The 19,779-nt window shown below is 43.0% G+C and overlaps 1 protein-coding gene across 1 annotated transcript in view; it reads left to right on the plus strand.

Annotated features, from left to right (window-relative positions):
• The window catches only part of LOC126172823 (uncharacterized), a 103,243-nt gene that overhangs the window by 19,416 nt on the left and 64,048 nt on the right, over positions 1-19,779 (plus strand). The window contains exons 2-4 of the mRNA XM_049920910.1: positions 120-205; positions 13,862-13,898; positions 15,220-15,264. Of these exons, the coding sequence (XP_049776867.1) occupies positions 125-205; positions 13,862-13,898; positions 15,220-15,264 (163 nt within the window). The 5' untranslated portion in view covers positions 120-124. The remainder of the gene's footprint in view (positions 1-119; positions 206-13,861; positions 13,899-15,219; positions 15,265-19,779) is intronic.

Consider the following 19,779-nt stretch of genomic DNA (forward strand, 5'->3'; position numbering starts at 1 on the left):
AACTTCATGTCTGCAACATACACAGGGCCTTTTGTATGTGGTTCCTGCCTTAACCTTATTATGGTGTATGTAGAAAAATATTTAATGACATGTTGTAAGCGAATTTTTTCTTGTTGCAGGAACTATGGTGGTGATGTTGAAGAGATGCTGTTGTCAGGGGTGTTCTCTCAAGACAGGTGCCATCATCATCGGCGCGTCTGGGATTGTACGTAACGTTGCGTTATTACATTTCTTGCACCGTAAACTAACTAACTAACTGATATTGGCTGCCAGGCTATTGGCCTTCACATCTTTTCTTTACCGTGCTGAAGTTCATAGGGAGGTTCTCAAATTGAGTGTGATCAGGAAGCCGAAGCATTTTCGGTATCGCCCAAAGAGACAGCTACAGATAGCTAGAGTATGTTTATAGTACGATATTGCATCCACGTCCTGAGGAAGGCCACTGCAACACGACCGAAACGTCGGTTATGTTTTACCATTTTAAGATTTTTATAAGATGGAGGCCAACATATCCTGAAGGATTTTAGTTAAACTGTTATTGGTGGCAGAGATATACGAGCTTATAACAGTGTATATACTAGTTAATACGCTCAACGTTTAACGACAGGTGGCACCGTTAACACAATTGTAGTTACCTCTATCCTACCTTCTTACAACGAACATAATCATTTGATATTTATAGTCCAGGATACAATAGGGGCGATTTCCATGTGATGATCAAGTATGCTGTAATTGAAAAGAATCGTGCAGTATTTGTAGCTTCTAGAATAGAACACATTAGCACAGACAACTGCAGCTTGCAAGAGTACTTGGGTCTGTTGATTCGACGTAGCCTTAAGGATTGTGATATCACGCTGAGGCGCGCAACGTGTGCCACGTTAGGGTGAGCTTTTGTCTATAATGAGTTCAGAAACAAAAATGGAGTTTGTGACTAAGGGGAGAGGGGGAGAGGGAAAGGGGAAGGGGGAAAGAAGGAGGGGGAGGGACCTGGCAATGCTATACACTACACTACAGAAGCTAAAAATCTGCTGTAGGAAGATACGCGCGCAGATCGTCACATAAATGGAATACCACACCGTGGTCGTGATGTGTCATGAAGCTGGTAATCCTTTTTGATGCTCTGTAGCTGAGTGGTCAGCGTAGGTGGCGGGCGGCGGGTTCGATTCCCAGCATTGCCAAGGGTTTTTTCCTTGGCGAGAGGACTGGTACGTTGTGCATCCAGACTAATGATGCCAAGTGAGGAGGAGCTACTTAACCGAGTCGCAGGGGCTCCACGGTCTGGAAAGTCTGTGAAACGGTCGGTAGAGCGGTGTGCTGACCACGTACCCCTCCATGCCGCATGCGCAAGACGCTGCAAGGTAGAGGACGACATGGCGGCTGGTCGACGTCCCACGGGCCTTCACGGCCTGACGAGGAGCTCATTTATACAATACTTAGTCTTGAAATGTTGGAAACGCTGCGTGAGAAGACTTTAGAAATATAATCGGAGAGATGTAGAAAACACCGATAGATCACCTTCTGGACGGACCTCAGAATTGTCTGACGAACTCTGAGCAGGTCCAGCAGTTCATACTCTGTCTGAATGGGTAGTTGCCCCAAAAACGGTCCTCCGACCCCTTACCCCTTCCCTCCCCCCTCCCAGAAATAGCAAACAGAAAGTCATAAAAAGGAAACTTTTTACTGACAAAAACCACAATAAAATTCAAAATCATTCTTAAGATATTATTTGTTTAATTGTAAACAATTCATTACAAAAAAAATCACTTGCACCACGCAAAAAGTGAGCTCCCCTTTAAGTGGCGCGAAATAAATGTACACTCCTGGAAATGGAAAAAAGAACACATTGACACCGGTGTGTCAGACCCACCATACTTGCTCCGGACACTGCGAGAGGGCTGTACAAGCAATGATCACACGCACGGCACAGCGGACACACCAGGAACCGCGGTGTTGGCCGTCGAATGGCGCTAGCTGCGCAGCATTTGTGCACCGCCGCCGTCAGTGTCAGCCAGTTTGCCGTGGCATACGGAGCTCCATCGCAGTCTTTAACACTGGTAGCATGCCGCGACAGCGTGGACGTGAACCGTATGTGCAGTTCACGGACTTTGAGCGAGGGCGTATGGTGGGCATGCGGGAGGCCGTGGACGTACCGCCGAATTGCTCAACACGTGGGGCGTGAGGTCTCCACAGTACATCGATGTTGTCGCTAGTGGTCGGCGGAAGGTGCACGTGCCCGTCGACCTGGGACCGGACCGCAGCGACGCACGGATACACGCCAAGACCGTAGGATCCTACGCAGTGCCGTAGGGGACCGCACCGCCACTTCCCAGCAAATTAGGGACACTGTTGCTCCTGGGGTATCGGCGAGGACCATTCGCAACCGTCTCCATGAAGCTGGGCTACGGTCCCGCACACCGTTAGGCCGTCTTCAGCTCACGCCCCAACATCGTGCAGCCCGCCTCCAGTGGTGTCGCGACAGGCGTGAATGGAGGGACGAATGGAGACGTGTCGTCTTCAGCGATGAGAGTCGCTTCTGCCTTGGTGCCAATGATGGTCGTATGCGTGTTTGGCGCCGTGCAGGTGAGCGCCACAATCAGGACTGCATACGACCGAGGCACACAGGGCCAACACCCGGCATCATGGTGTGGGGAGCGATCTCCTACACTGGCCGTACACCACTGGTGATCGTCGAGGGGACACTGAATAGTGCACGGTACATCCAAACCGTCATCGAACCCATCGTTCTACCATTCCTAGACCGGCAAGGGAACTTGCTGTTCCAACAGGACAATGCACGTCCGCATGTATCCCGTGCCACCCAACGTGCTCTAGAAGGTGTAAGTCAACTACCCTGGCCAGCAAGATCTCCGGATCTGTCCCCCATTGAGCATGTTTGGGACTGGATGAAGCGTCGTCTCACGCGGTCTGCACGTCCAGCACGAACGCTGGTCCAACTGAGGCGCCAGGTGGAAATGGCATGGCAAGCCGTTCCACAGGACTACATCCAGCACCTCTACGATCGTCTCCATGGGAGAATAGCAGCCTGCATTGCTGCGAAAGGTGGATATACACTGTACTAGTGCCGACATTGTGCATGCTCTGTTGCCTGTACTATGTGCCTGTGGTTCTGTCAGTGTGATCATGTGATGTATCTGACCCCAGGAATGTGTCAATAAAGTTTCCCCTTCCTGGGACAATGAATTCACGGTGTTCTTATTTCAATTTCCAGGAGTGTATTTAACAAATCGTCTACATCTGTTTTATTGGTAATGCCACAGCAAACATGCAAAATATCGATAAGGCTGAGTCGAACTCGCAACACTGCCGATCTTAAATAAGTTCTAAATCGACACACAAAAGAAAAACTTCGTTCGTTAGAATATGATGATCAAGGAATCGTAATAAGCAAATGAACAAACCTCTGAACTCAAGAAGTGGTCGTCTTGTCCATTCACATTTTTCAAAAACTCCACAACTTTCGTAAAATATTATGCCTACTCATTTTGTCTCTTCAGAAGTTGTAAAAACATGTCTCTGTTGCTTATCAACCTCTCTCCAGATAAATTACCTTTTCTGTAACATTTTACAATTTCATCGAGTTCTGTAGGTTGTTAAAGAATAGATCTTTCCAGAGATTTAAAGTTCTTTGATGAATCGACTCTTGAGTGATGCAGTCAACTGTTAGTAAACTTCAGAGTACGATTTTCTGAAAAATTCTTGAATAATTCTTTTTATTTATTACGTTTATTTTTCAGACCCAGTAGCATATTTCTTACTGTATAACTAGTTTTCATACTCCGGGACCACCGTCCGATATCTGTAGGTTCGTCGGGAACCCGTCGTATCTTTATCGGAACTACACAGCCGAATTTTGATGCGCCAAAAGATGAGTATCCGGAGCTTAAACACTGTTGGACGAAAAATAATTTCACTCATTCTTTTTATATTACAAAACTGGTAAGCAATGTGTCAGCTTATAAGCGCTTAATAGTGTGAGAAACGGCTGGTACTGCTCGTCTACGGAAAGCGCTCACAATAAGCACTCGATTTCCGCGAAATTAAAAAAAAATGCAAAAAGAACTTATACCGCTTCTCTGCGACACTTTCCTTCTTTCCTTTTTTTAGGTTAGTTATTTAGAATATATATATATATATATATATATATATATATATATATATATATATATATATATATATATATATATATATATATAAATGTGATGGAGCAGAACGTTTGCTGTGCTGCAGGCCTATTCAGAACGGCTGCTGTATGTACTTCACGGCTTCACGGTGATTACCAGCGGTCTTACAGTTTGAGATGCTGTTCCCTTTGGGACCGCAGCTTTCCCAAAAGTGCAGCAGCAGCTACACCAGTACGTTGTGTTAGGAACGCCATCACGCTCTTGATGCACCTACCGCAATTTGGAGTGGCTTCATAAGCGCTTAGGAGAGTATCTTTCCCGAAAGTGGGAGAGAACTCGCGCTGAGACGTAAATACGTCACTGTAACTGCAGTTACCGCAGCTGCTTCGCGAAGGTTGTCTTAGTGTACATGTATTACCTGAAATCTAGAGTGGGTGTTTTACCCGTTCTGAATTGTTTGAGTGGGTACACCTACCCTCTATATCCTTACTAACCGCCATCCCTGTCTGTAAGTGGGCATCTCATCCACAAGACTGGCTGAAACCTCCCTGTGTCTACCTGCACAACTGCCAAATTTCTCTTTGGTGAGGGATTGTCTCTGTGAAGTCTCCATCGTGACTCACGATGCCGCATCATCGAGCATGGCCATGCCATCTATGTGAGGAGGCAAGCGACATGTGATATGCCATCTAAAGTACGAAGTTAATTATGGTACTCTTTGCAGGTAACGTGCAGCTTAGCATTTCACTGCAGAGATTTTTTAAGCAACTGCAGCAGCTTTTCGCTGCCTCGCTCCATTATCAGGAAGATAGCGCGTGGTCTCTCACAGCAACTAAACCGAAGGAATGTCTGCAAGCCAAATATTCAATTCCTGATCTTTATCTCACAGGACAAGGGGTAATAATAAAGTGTTAATTATCACAAGCAAAAATTAAAGTTCCGTAATGTCTATGAGCCCATTGGTAAAGTGGATTATCGTGCTGTAATTAATTTCCTGTATTTCAAGGGAAACAACGCTGCAACAATCCATGCTGAGCTGTTGGAGGCATACGGCAGCAATGCACCATTATATGAGCACGGTCTTCGGCAAGTCATCTATCGTTGTGAAAAATATGTCGTATCCCCATGGCTCTTAGGATGGTAAAGAAGCCATCTGGAGTGGCGTGAAACAGCTGAAAGGTTTACATTGCTGCCTCGCTTCGGTGAGCTCTTTGGAAGGGTGTGAGAAGTCGCGGAAACCAAATGGTGGCAACTTTTGTCACGTGCAAAATGTCGTGCTAGATGCTCAAAACTGATCCATGACTGTTTCCACTTTTGTTTCGGTTGTGAGACTTCGGTGTTTGACAGTGTATCCACTTCTCTTGCGACTTACGGACTTCCTCAGAGAGATGGTGTGCTTTTTCGCTCTGCGCCATCCAGGTTTGTCTGACTGCCAAGCAAGCGTCTGTGCCACGTAACCACTGAGTCAGTGATGGTGTATAGTTACCATACACTTTTTCAACTCAGCACAGATTGTTGCAGCGCTGTTCCCCACCAAATGCGGAATATTAAAATCACCGCACGGCACTCCCTATATCAACGACTTGCGACGTTTTCTTTAGTCTCCGCTGTTGGTGTGAAACGGTTCTGTACGGAATGATTTCTGTGTGTACTTGCAAATAAACAAAAAATAATTACCTAATTTTATGTTTTGGAGGTGATAATTAAAACTTAGACTGCCTCCCGTATGCTCAGCAAGGTCATTTTCTCTTTACTACTTTCCAAAGATACTTCTTATGTAATGACATCTACTATCGTCAATCTCTAATTGCTACATCTGTAGATTACGAAATACTCATACCTATGAATCCGGATTAAAATAAGGTAAAAAAGCTTTAAGAACCTTGTTCTGTTTTAATCCGTTTGTACGTTAAGAAAATCGATGTACGAGGGTAATCCCAAAAGTAAGGTCTCCTATTTTTTATTTCTACAATGGTTTACATCGGTTTACAGCTTGAACATTTAGCTATTTTTCGACATAATCACCATTTCTAACGATGCATTTTTGTAGATGCTGTGGCAGTTTTTGTATGCCCATGTCATACCAGCTCGCCGCCATGCTGCTCAGAAAGTTATGAATCTCTTCTTTCACCTCGTCGTCAGAGCTGAATCGCTTTCCAGCCAAATGTTCTTTTAACTTAGGGAACAGGTGATAGTCACTGGGCACCAAGTCAGGACTATAGGGTGGGTGGGTGATTTATGTTCCACTGAAACTGCTGCAGGAGAGCAACGGTTTGCCGAGCGATGTGTGGGCGAGCGTTGTCATGGAGAATGTGTACGCCCTTGCTCAACATTCCTCTTCTCCGGTTCTGAATTGCCCGTTTGAGTTTTTTCAGAGTCTCACAGTACCTGTCAGCGTTATTTGTGGTCCCAGTGGACATAAAGTCGACCTAGAATACCCCTTTCCGATCCCAAAAAACGGTTGTCATGACTTTACCGGCAGACTGTGTTTGTTTGAATTTCCGCGGCTTTGGCGAAGAAGGATGCCGCCACTGGCGTGATTGTTGTGTAGTCTCAGGTGTAAAGTGGTATGCCCAGGTTTCGTCACCCTTGACAATTGAATCCAGAAAGTTGTCCTGTTCGGCTGCAAGGCGGTGAAGAAATGCGCGGGAAGCATCAACTTGTTGTCGCACGTGGTCCTTTCAGCATGCGTGGTACCCATCTTGCGCACACCTTCCGGTAATTCAATATTTCCATTAAAATTCTGTGAGCAGTGCTTCGGGAAACCTCTGGAACCAACGTGCAGAGATCATCCAGGATGATCCGCCGATCTTCACGCATGCGTTGCTCAACCTTCAACAATATCTTCTCAGAAATTGACGGTCTCCCGCTCCTTTGTTCGTCGATGGCGGTAACATTCAACGGAAGCTCAATTCTCAACGGCTACCAAGACAAGACTGAGCGCCTCAGCGCGGCGTGCGCAAGTTTACACACAGCGCGTGAAGCACTCTTCATAACGGTGTGACCAACTGCCACACAAACAGATTTCAATACTTATAAAAAAATAGGAGACCTTACTTTTGGGATTACCCTCGTATTTCTTTTCGTGAAAGCCTGTTTCTAAATCTTCCAGCAATTACAGCTTTTTTCCTATCTTTCCCATGTTTAAGATTTCTATATGTCATCTATTACTTCTACAGCGTGGCCTTGGCCTGATTTGTGCACGTGGTAGCTACTTTTTATTTGTATTTCCTAACTTTGAAAGCGTCTTTACGTTCCTTGTATCTGATCGAAAATGGGCTCCTCATGGGTCCAATATACCTTGTATCACAGGATGGGACGTAAATTAGATACTCTCGACTTTTGAAATTTCCTTAATCGCTACCGACAACAAGCCTCAGGCAATGCCTTAAATGAAGTATTAGTCTGAAACGACTGTATGACATCATGAGGCTTAAAAATGTTTACTGACTTTTGCTAGACGACATAGCGACCAACATCATCAACCTCCTAACGATGCTAGGACTGCCTCTCAAAATGCGTTGTTATTTTGTGCGAAGTATATTTTTAATGTACTGAATGGTACTAATTATTATGTTTAGATTATAGCAATCCTACCTCACATCCACACAATTGGAAAATATTAATTTGTTACTCAGTTCGACCAGATGACAGTGAATATAGTATCCTGCATCCTCAATCCAGAGACTTTGTAAGCATAGTTGGAATTAAACTGGAAGCGATAGGCAACAATTTGTCTTCAGGAAATCATTTTTCCTCTCCTTCAGTAGTTGTCATTCTGGTAATGCAAATCCACCAGTCTCAATTTGAGCTTCTTACACGTTTTCATCATCACCTACGTGAGACTTGGGCTTTTTGCTTGATCTGTCTCTTCGTGATTCCTCTCTCCACCTCTTCCTAGATCTTCCCGAAGGGTCGTCATTCTTTTGGTACGTACTGGATTCCTGTTCTCGTACTTTCCAGACCCCTATTTCGGGCAAAACCAATCTGATTCAGTCTCCATCACTTACGTTATATTCCTAGTGATTGTTACGAAGCCTTGCTGCTAAAAAGTATCCCGCTTTTTGCTCCATGTGCTCTTTCCGACGACTTCTGCATATATGAGATATTCTTATTCTATGCAGTTGTTCAAAAATGAAACTGGGGCCGACCGTTGTGGCCGAGCAGTTCTAGGCGCTTCAGTCTGGAACCGCGCGACCGCTACGGTCGCAGGTTCGAATCCTGCCTCGGGCATGGATGTGTGTGACGTCCTTAGGTTAGTTAGGTCTAAGTAGTTCTAAGTTCTAGGGGACTGATGACCTCAGATGTTAAGTCGTAGAGTGCTCAGAGCCATTTGAACCATTTGAAACTGGGTGAACGAAAAGGATATTGTGAGATCTTAGCTTCTCCCGGCCTATACATTGTTCAAATAACTTACGGGACTGTAGCCGGCTGGCGTCGCCGACAACCACCGATACTTCGACAGCAACACGCCCTGCCATTTTCAAGACAAAACTGCAGCAAGTAAAAGCCGTGCAAGCTCAATTAAAACCTCGGTTTTCAGAGAAACTCCATAAAGATAACACACACACACACACACACACACACACACACACACATATATATTGTAAACACTACCGCTGTCACAAATCAATGATGATAACTTCAGAAGTTATCGATAGTGAAATTACGAGGCCAGAAAGTAATGCACCGCATTTTTTTTCTTCGACCTTTATTGAACATTATGAGGATTACACACACGAAAGAATGGTGTTTTATCTACACACCTTATTTTTCCAAGAAATCTCCATGCCGTTCTATGGCCTTCCTCCAGCGCGAAACAAGGGCGAATATGCCTTGTCGGTACCAATCCTTTTGAATATCCAAGAGTACGGATAAATGTATCCACACTTCCTCTGCTGACAGACGCAGCGCCAAATGACGAGTCGTAATACGTCTGTCCTCGCGAAATACATCATATCGCTGCAACAAGTCAGGTGTGACATCCGTGGATGGTCTCCCGACCGATGCAAATCGTGGAGTTCCGCCGAACCGGCTTCTGATGACCTCATCCTCTGTGCCCAGGGACTGACTGTACTTCTGTCGACAGCAGATGCTCCATAGACTTTGTTTGTGAATATTCCCCACAGTTTCTTTCTCTACAGTAAGAAATTCAATGACGGCGCGTTGCTTGTAATGTACGTCACCTATAGACACCATTTTGAAACTCTCCTGCAGATACTCTCCCTGTCGGAAGTGAGGGAAACTTGGGACGCTCACTCAGAAGACTTCAAGTATTACATACGTAACGTTTCGCATTCGTAGTATTGTTTTCGGGTGAGAAAATAAAAATGCGGTGCATTACTTTCTGGGCAACCCTCATAATAAACGACGGGTGAGGTAACATGAACTCCGTCCCTCTGGTTTTTTTTTTTTTTTTTTTTTTTTTTTTTTTGTCAAGTGAGAGAGCAGGATTCCATGCAGAACTTAAACAAAACCATCCCAATAGCTGGAAGTGTATGCAAAAATTTCTGTGTTGTTGTGTTTCATAGGATGACCGCCAAGACAGTGTTCTGGAATGGCGGATTTGCCCAGCTGTTGTAAGCGAGTGTGCCGCTTATAAGCTCAGTCATATATTGCACAGACTATCAGGACTGTGGAAGATCGGTATACAAGATGGAAGCTACGTAAAAATATACTACGGTATTCTTCAAATTGAAACAAACACACAGTAGGCGAGGAGAGCAGAAATATTGACTAAATGCCTGTCTTCATACAGACAAATGTTGGTTTATCAGTACAAACAATATCTACCGAATAACAGAAAATGAAGGTCCATGAACCATGGACCTTGCCGCTGGTGGGGAGTCTTGTGTGCCTCAGCGATACAGAAAGCCGTACCGTAGGTGCAACCACAACGGAGGGGTATCTGTTGAGAGGCCAGACAGTCTGGATGATTGACTGATCTGGCCTTGTTACACTAACCACGCCTTGCTGCACAGACTTGCTGCGCTGGTATTGCGAACGGCTAAAAGCAAGGGGAAACTACAGCCGTAATTTTTACCGAGGGCATGCACCTTTACTGTATGGTTAAACGATGATGGCGTCCTCTTGGGTAAAATATTCCGGAGTTAAAATAGTCCCCCATTCGGATCTCTGGGCGGGGACTACTCGGGAGGACGTTGTTATCAGGAGAAAGACAACTGGCGTTCTACGGGTCGGAGCGTGGAATGTCAGATCCCTTAATCGTGCAGGTAGGTTAGAAAATTTAAAAAGGGAAGTGGATAGGTTAAAGTTAGATATAGTGGGAATTAGTGAAGTTCGGTGGCAGGAGGAACAAGACTTTTGGTCAGGTGAATACAGGATTATAAATCAAAATCAAATAGGGGTAATGCAGGAGTAGGTTTAATAATGAATAAAAAATAGGAGTGCGGGTAAACTACCACAAACAGTATAGTGAACGCCTTATTACGGCCAAGATAGACACGAAGCCCACGCCTACTACAGTAGTACAAGTTTATATGCCAACTAGCTCTGCAGAGGACGAAGAAATTGAAGAAATGTATGATGAGATAAAAGAAATTATTCAGATAAGGAAGGGAGACGAAAATTTAATAGTCATGGGTGACTGGAATTCGATAGTAGGAAAAGGAAGAGAAGGAAACGTAGTAGGTGAATATGGGTTGGGGGGAAGAAATGAAAGAGGAAACCGCCTGGTAGAATTTTGCACAGAGCATAACTTAATCATAGCTAACACTTGGTTCAAGAATCATAAAAGAAGGTTGCATACATGGAAGAAGCCTGGAGATACTGACAGGTTTCAGATAGATTATAAAATGGTAAGACAGAGATTTAGCAACCAGGTTTTAAATTGTAAGACATTTCCAGGGGCGGATGTGGACTCTGACCACAATCTATTGATTATGAACTGTAGATTAAAACTGAAGAAACTGCAAAAAGGTGGCAGTTTAAGGAGATGGGACCTGGATAAACTGACTAAACGAGAGGTTGTACAGAGTTTCAAGGAGAGCATAAGGGAACAATTGACAGGAATGGGGGAAAGAAATACAGTAGAAGAAGAATGAGTAGCTTTGAGGGATGAAATAGTGAAGGTAGCAGAGGATCAAGTAGGTAAAAAGACGAGGGCTAGTAGGAATGCTTGGGAAACAGAAGATATATTGAATTTAATTGATGAAAGGAGAAAATATAAAAATGCTGTAAATGAAGCAGACAAAAAGGAATACAAACGTCTCAAAAATGAGATCGACCGGAAGTGCAAAATGGCTAAGCAGGGATGGCTAGAGGGCAAATGTAAGAATGTAGAGGCATATCTCACTAAGTGTAAGACAGGTACTGCCTTCAGTAAAATGAAAGAGACCTTTGGAGAAAAGAGAACCACTTGTATGAATATCAAGAGTTCAGATGGAAACCTAGTTCTAAGCAAAGAAGGGAAAGCAGAAAGGTGGAAGCAGTGTATAAATGGTCTATACAAGAGCAATGTACTTGATGACAATATTGTGGAAATGGAAGAGGATGTAGATGAAGATGAAATAGGAGATCTGATACTGCATGAAGAGTTTGACAGAGCACTGAGGGGCCTAAGTCGAGACAAGGCCCCGTGAATAGACAGCATACCATTAGAACTACTGACAGCCTTGGGAGAGCCAGCCCTGACAAAACTCTACCATCTGGTAAGCAAGATGTATGAGACAGGAGAAATACCCTCAGACTTCAAGAAGAATATGATAATTCCAATCCCAAAGAAAGCAGGTGTTGACAGATTTGAAAATTACCGAACTATCAGTTTAATAAGTCACAGCTGAAAAATTCTAACGCGAATTCTTTAGATACGAGTGGAAAAACTGGTAGAAGCCGACCTCGGGGGAGATCAATTTGGATTCCGTAGAAATGTTGGAACACGTGAGGCAATACTGTCCCTACGACTTATCTTAGATTAAGGAAAGGCAAACCTACGTTTCTGTCATTTGTAGACTTAGAGAAAGCTTTTGACGATGTTGACTGGAATACTCTCTTTCAAATTCTGAAGGTTGTATTGGTAAAATACAGGGAGCGAAAGGCTATTTACAATTTGTACAGAAACCAGACGGCAGTTATAAGAGTCGAGGGGCATAAAAGGGAAGCAGTGGTTGGGAAGGGAGTGAGATAGGGTTGTAGCCTATCCCCGATGTTATTCAATCTGTATATGGAGAAAGCAGTAACGGAAACAAAATAAAAATTTGGAGTAGGAATTAAAATCCATGGAGAAGAAATAGAAACTTTGAGGTTTGCCGATGACATTGTAATTCTGTCAGAGACTGAAAATGACCTGGAAAATCACTTGAACGGATTGGACCGTGTCTTGAGAGGAGGATATAAGATGAACATCAACAAAAGCAAAACGAGGGTAATGTAATGTAGTCGATTAAGTCGGGTGATACTGAGGGAATCAGATTAGGAAATGAGACACGTAAAGTAGTAAAGGAGTTTTGCCATTTGTGGAGCAAAATAACTGATGATGGTGGAAGTAGAGAGGATGTAAAATGCAGACTGGCAATGGCAAGGAAAGCGTTTCTGAAGAAGAGAAATTTGTTAAGAAGGAGTATAGATTTAAGTGTCAGGAAGTCGTTTCTGAAAGAATTTGGATGGAGTGTAGCCATGCATGGAAGTGAAACATGGACGATAAATAGTTTGGACAAGAAGAGAATAGAAGCTTTCGAAATGGTCCTACAGAAGAATTCTGAAGATTAGATGGGTCGATAGCATAACTAATGAGAAGGTATTGAATAGAATTGGGGTGAAGATAAATTTGTGGCTCAACCTGGCTAGAAGAAGGGATCGGTTAATAGGATATGTTCTGAAGCATCAAGCGATCACCAATTTAGTATTGGAGGGCAGCGTGGAGGGTAAACATCGTAGAGGGAGACCAAGAGATGAGCACACTAAGTAGATTCAGAAGGATGTAGGTTGCAGTTGGTACTGGGGGATGAAGAGGCTTGCACAGGACAGAGTAACATGGAGAGCTGCATCAAACCAGTCTCTGGACTGAAGACCACAACAACAACAACAGAAAATTTTGTTAAGTGATATGGCCATAGAGAGGGCTAATTATGGTAACGAGTCTTTCGAAAATTTCGATCTGATGCAACATGCAGTTACAGGTGATGTGTATCACTCATATTGTGTAAATAGGTACAACCAAGTGTAGTGTGACGATAAAACATTTTATTTACGTAACTGTACGACACCCAAGTTGTAAACTAAGTACGTGAGGACTTTGTATCAACATACATGGCTGTGTATGAGAGAACTGACCCGTGACTGCTGACACTGTGACTAGTTGCGAAGACAACAGTATACGAGCTTAGCTTTGAAATTATTCCTACCATTTCATAGCCGATTTTCCTGTTCCTAACCTCAAAACATGGCTTGGTGGTGGAGGAGGGGGATTATTCCTAGTTTTGTTAATATAATGGAAATGATTTCTTTTTCGAGAGAATAAATAAAAGGTAATCTCAAGTACATTAAAGTAAATGCAAAATATCGTGAGAAATATGATTTTACCTTTAATTTTGTACCAACCTCGTTACCTTATCCTCGTAATTCTCCAATTATGAAATGAAATTATGTGTGATGGACATTTGTGATGTTAATTATGTTATTCTTTTGTCTTTATCCGACATCCGGCATTGTGAAGTAATCGTTGACGACGTTGAACTGATAATACTTCCGTTTCTTTTCAGGTGTACGGCATTGCTATGATAATCGAATACCTCTATGGTAAGTCTAATTTGTATTCCAAAGCGCATCAGTTTACAGCAAAGAATATTTAAGACGATGGTAGTTTTTGTATACTTTCATTAATTACAAAATTAATTTGTGGGGAAACAATGTATTTTAATTTAATAGTTCTCGGGACGTGCTCATACAGCCAACTGAACGCTGTAAATGTTATATTACAGATTACAGTTTTCTTTGACAATTCAAAGTAGACATTAGTGTAAGTCGTACTCTGGTACGAAGTTAGATTGCTTTACAAAGGACTAAAAGCGACATAAAACAAGTTTTACAATCACTGTATACTGAAGCGAGTAAACAAGACGAAAATGTAACAAAGGATACACAGAGGTAGTATGTTAAAAAAATCCTTCTGGTAACAAAATAAGAAATAATAAAATGCCGTTGGTACGCATTTGGGATATTCTCAATTTAATCCATGTTGTGACTATATATCTAAACTAACAGTAAAATGTTCTTTTGTATGTCCTGCAATAATTGTACCAAAAACTACGAATAGAGAACTGAATATTTGTGTAGGTGTGTAAGTACCATCTAGACAGAGCAGGAGTATAGTTTACAAGAACCAGGCTTGGGCACTACAGCCATACGATTAGTTACACCAGTATTCAGACAAATGCATATAGGAGGTACATAATAACGTACATTTAGAGCTTGAGCGTTCCGTATTATGTTGAGTACCACGTCTGAAGATGGTCAGTTAGTTGAGCTTTGGATTTCCCCTGGCAGTCTGATTGCTAAGAGCATTAGATTAGCAGCCCAGGGAGCTATATCGGGGTGTTGGCACTGTTGACGAACACGTCCTGCAGTTTATACTTTGCTATATCGTTGGATGCTAACCCTATGTGAAGGCTGCTTGGGAGATGATGTCCAGGGAGCCGGAGATTGCTTGCAAATAAGGTAATATATATGTGTGTGTGTGTGTATGTGTGTGCGTGCGTGCGTGCGTGTGTATGTATGTGTATCTTCTTCCTCTCCGCAAAGATGTAGAGGGGTGGCGCTTAGGTTAAGCCGATAATGGTATTTCTTGAACTTACAATGATTAAATTTCAGCCGTGCTGTAATTGTCGTGAAACTACTTGATGTGTGCTCTTGTATTCACCTAAAGTAGTAATTTTACAGTATACTATAGCCTCTTTGTCATAATTATTGATTTACTAACATTCATAAGATTACGTCTTTCTTCAGAACAACGCATGTTTGGCTCTAGACAAACAATTACGTAATAGTTCGCACGTTCTATTATCAAAAAATTTCTTTATTATTGTTATTATTATTGTATACAAATACTTTTCTTTTTCAGTTATGCCATCGACATACTCGGAGCTGAAGTACAAGTGGAGCTTTGGTAAGTAAGAGGCGATATGACCTTCACATTCTGTGGAAAAACTGATGAATTTTCTTTTGTGGAAAACATACATTGTGCCATGTAATGTTTCTGCATCCTGATAAAATCTGAATCTATCATCATCAGATGTAGTAATACTGTAAAGCAAAGAGATTTTAGACGGTTCAGAGTGAATACACGTTTGCTGTTTTTAATAAACTGTATATATATATATATATATATATATACATACAGGGTTATTACAAATGATTGAAGCGATTTCACAGCTCTACAATAACTTTATTATTTGAGATATTTTCACAATGCTTTGCACGCACATACAAAAACTCAAAAAGTTTTTTTAGGCATTCACAAATGTTCGATATGTGCCCCTTTAGTGATTCGGCAGACATCAAGCCGATAATCAAGTTCCTCCCACACTCGGCGCAGCATGTCCCCATCAATGAGTTCGAAAGCATCGTTGATGCGAGCTCGCAGTTCTGGCACGTTTCTTGGTAGAGGAGGTTTAAACACTGAATCTTTCACATAACCCCTCAGAAAGAAATCGCATGGGGTTAAGTCGGGAGAGCGTGGAGGCCACGACATGAATTGCTGATCATGATCTCCACCACGATCGATTCATCGGTTTTCCAATCTCCTGTTTAAGAAATGCCGAACATCATGATGGAAGTGCGGTGGAGCACCATCCTGTTGAAAGATGAAGTCGGCGCTGTCGGTCTCCAGTTGTGGCATGAGCCAATTTTCCGCGGGCTACGCGTGAAACTTGCCCGCACGCCTTCAACCGTTTATTCGCTCACTGCAGGCCGACCCGTTGATTTCCCCTTACAGAGGCATCCAGAAGCTTTAAACTGCGCATACCATCGTCGAATGGAGTTAGCAGTTGGTGGATCTTTGTTGAACTTCGTCCTGAAGTGTCGTTGCACTGTTATGATTGACTGATGTGAGTGCATTTCAAGCACGACATACGCTTTCTCGGCTCCTGACGCCATTTTGTCTCACTGCGCTCTGACGGCAGAAACCTGAAGTGTGGCTTCAGCCGAATAAAACTTTAGAGTTTTTCTACGTATCTGTAGTGTGCCGTGACCATATGTCAATGAATGGAGCTACGGTGAATTTATGAAATCGCTTCAATCATTTGTAATAGCCCTGTATATACGTTGTAGTTCGAAGATTGCTTTGATGAAGCTCTCTACGCTAGTCTATTCTGTGCAAGCTTCTTCATCTCTGCGTAACTCCTGCAGCCTCTGTTCATTAGAATAAGCGCCTTGCCGTCCCTCTACAGCTTCCCCCCCTCCCCCCTCCACCATCCCTCTCTCTCTCTCTCTCTCTCTCTCTCTCTCTCTCCCCCTCTCTCTCTCTATCTCTCTCTCACACACACACACACACACACACACTAGCCCCCTATTACTACACTGACGATTTCTTGATGTCTCAGGATGTGTCCTACCAACTATTAATGGATCCATTCTTCAGATCCATTCCCCCAGTTAGATTCAATACCTGCTCGTTATTTACGTGGTCTATCCACCTAATCTTCAACATTCTTCTATAGCACCACATTTCAAAAGCTATTTTCTTCTTGCCTGAGGTGTTTATTGTCAACGTTTCATTTCCGTACAAGACTATGCTACAGACAAATACGTTCAGAAATACTTCCTAACGCATAATTTCTACTAATTTTCAATGTCTGTTTATCAGGCAGGCATGCATGTCTCAAGGAACAGACATTGTAAAATAAGTTTTGTAAGTACAGACAGCCAAAACGACGAGAATAACGTTGGACGTCGTCTCACTGTCTATTGCGGGAATCCAGGTAATATTGTGAGCGTTAGGGGATGTAGAAGGTGTGATGTATGGAGGTTTGGATCGGTCCGGAAAGCGTGCGTGGATAGCCGAAATGGTTAAGGCGGCCGCTCGTGATAAGCTGGATATCTGGGTTCGAGTACCGGTCCGACAGAAATTTTCATGTCAATAATAGGTAGTATATCTACGCAGCTGATATCAAAGAATTGGCAATCAGTGAACAAATTTCGAGAAACTTAAAATTCTGTTCGGTGTTAACAAATTTCACTTTTTCAGAATCGCTTGCTATTGCCAGTCTGCATTTTATATTCTCTCTGCTTCGCCCATGGACAGTTATTTTCCTGTTGCAATTATATAATTCATATATTACTTTTAGTGTTCCCTCAGAGTCAATTGATTTAATTCGACTATATTCCATTACCGCCATTTTTCATCTGTTGATGTTCATCTTACGACCTCTTTTCAAACCGTTACTCATTCCGTTCAACTGATCTTTCAAGTTCCTTGGGGTCTCTGTCATAAATACTACGTCATAGCAAACGTCTGAGCTTTAATACCATTCTGATTTAATTTCTCTACTGCTTACACTATGTACAATTTTAATCACATCGGGAGTATGCTATATACTTCCGAAACTTGTAACTACAATCTGACTTCTGCAGAACTTGTAGATAACATCTCACTTCCTGTATAAATTTACCCTGGTACCTTCAGAATCTGGAAGGGGAAATTTCAGTCAACGTTGACAAAAGGTTTCTCTAAATCTACTAACTCTCTAAATGTAGAGTTTGCCTTTTTTAAAACTGACTTCTAAGATAAATACATTAGACAGTATTGCCTCCCGTGTTCCTACAGTTTTCCGGAGCCCGAACTGTTCTTCCCCGATGTCGGTTCCCCCCCCCCCCCCTTTTTTTTCAATTCTTCTGTAAATAAACGTTGTCGGTACTTTGTATCCACGAATTCTTAAACTGATTGTCCGGTAATACACTGAGAAGACAGAAGTCATACGATAGCGACATACATATACGCACATGGCAGTAATATCATGTACATAAGATATAAAAAGGTCAGAGCATTGGCGGAGCCGACATGTTTACTATGGTGATTCATGCGAAAAGATTTTCGACGTAGTTATAGTCGAACGACGGGAATTAACTGCCTCTGAACGCGGAATGATAGTTGGAGACGATGCATGGAACATGCCATTTCGAAAATCGCTAAGAAATTCAGTATTCCGAGATCCACAGTGTCAAGAGTGTGCCGAGAATACCAAATTTATGGCATTACTCCTCACCGCGGGCAACACAGTGGTCAATGGTCTTCACTTAGCGACCAATAGCAGCGACGGTTGCGACGTTGTCAGTGCTTACAGACAAACAACACTGTGTGAAATAATCGCAGAAATCGATGTGGGACATACAACGAATGTATTCGTTAAGACAGTGCGGCAAAATCTGCGTAAATGGCAGCAGATGACCGACGCAAGTGGCTGTGCCAAAAACCCGACATCGTCTGCAGCGCCTGTCCTGGGCTCGTGACCTTATCGGTTGGACCCTAGGCGGTTGGAAAACAGTGAAACCGCGGCATGGTCAGATGAGTCCCGATTTCAAATTGTAATAGCTGATGGTGCGGTTCGAGTGTGGCACAGACCCCACGAAGCTGGGGACCCAAATTGTAAACAAGGCACTGTGCAAGATGATGACGGTTCCATAATGATGTGGGCTGTGTTTACATGGAATGGTCTGGGTTCTCTGGTCTAACTGAATCGATAATTGACTCGAGACAGTTACGTTCGGCAACCTGAAGACCATTTGCAGCCATTCGTGGACTTCATGTTCCAAAACGTATCATGGAGTCACAATTGTTCACGAATGGTTTGAAGAACAATCTGATTTGGGCACTAACAGTGCCGACATAAACCCATCTGACATTTGTGGGACATAATGGAGAGGTCAGTTCGTGCACAAAATGCTACACAAACAACAGTTTCGCAATTATGAACGGCCATAGAGGCAGCATGGCTCAAAATTTGTACAGGGTACTTCCATCGACATGTCGAGCTCATGTCACGTCGAGTTGCTGTACTACGCCGTGCAAAAGCAGATCCGACACGATAACTGGAGATATTCCGTGACTTTTGCACCTCAGTGTGTTCATTTCCGTCAGCCTTCTTTTGAACTGGAACTGTTACGTTCTTCTTCAAATACGATGCTGTTTATCTGCCTCATATATCTTGCATACCTTATGAATCAGGTCATGTTCTATCAAGGATCTGCCGGCCGGTGTTGCCGAGTGGTTCTAGGCGTTTCAGTCTGAAACCGCGCTGCTGGTACGGTCGCAGGTTCGAATCCTGCCTCGGGCATGGTCGTGTTTATTGTCCTTAGGTTAGTTAGGTTTAAGTAGTTCTAAGTTCAAGGGACTGATGACCTCAGATGTTAAGTCCCATAGTGCTCAGTGCCATTTGAACCATCAAGGATCTCAGTAATTTTGAGAGTATGTCATCTACTCCTAGTGTCTTGTGCCGAGTTAGATCTTTCAGTGTTATCTTACAGAGCTTTCCGTATTGTCATATCTCCCATCTGATCTTCAACTACTTCCTTCCTTCTTTCTTTCTGTAATATTGTCTTCACTTTCAGAGAGTGACCCAAGCTTTGCAAGAATAAATTGTGACCGCCGGTGATCAGCATGTTCCCTTTGCTCTTCAACGTATAC

Source organism: Schistocerca cancellata, chromosome 1, assembly GCF_023864275.1.
Source record: "Schistocerca cancellata isolate TAMUIC-IGC-003103 chromosome 1, iqSchCanc2.1, whole genome shotgun sequence".
In the NCBI taxonomy this organism is placed as follows: Eukaryota; Metazoa; Arthropoda; class Insecta; order Orthoptera; family Acrididae; genus Schistocerca; species Schistocerca cancellata.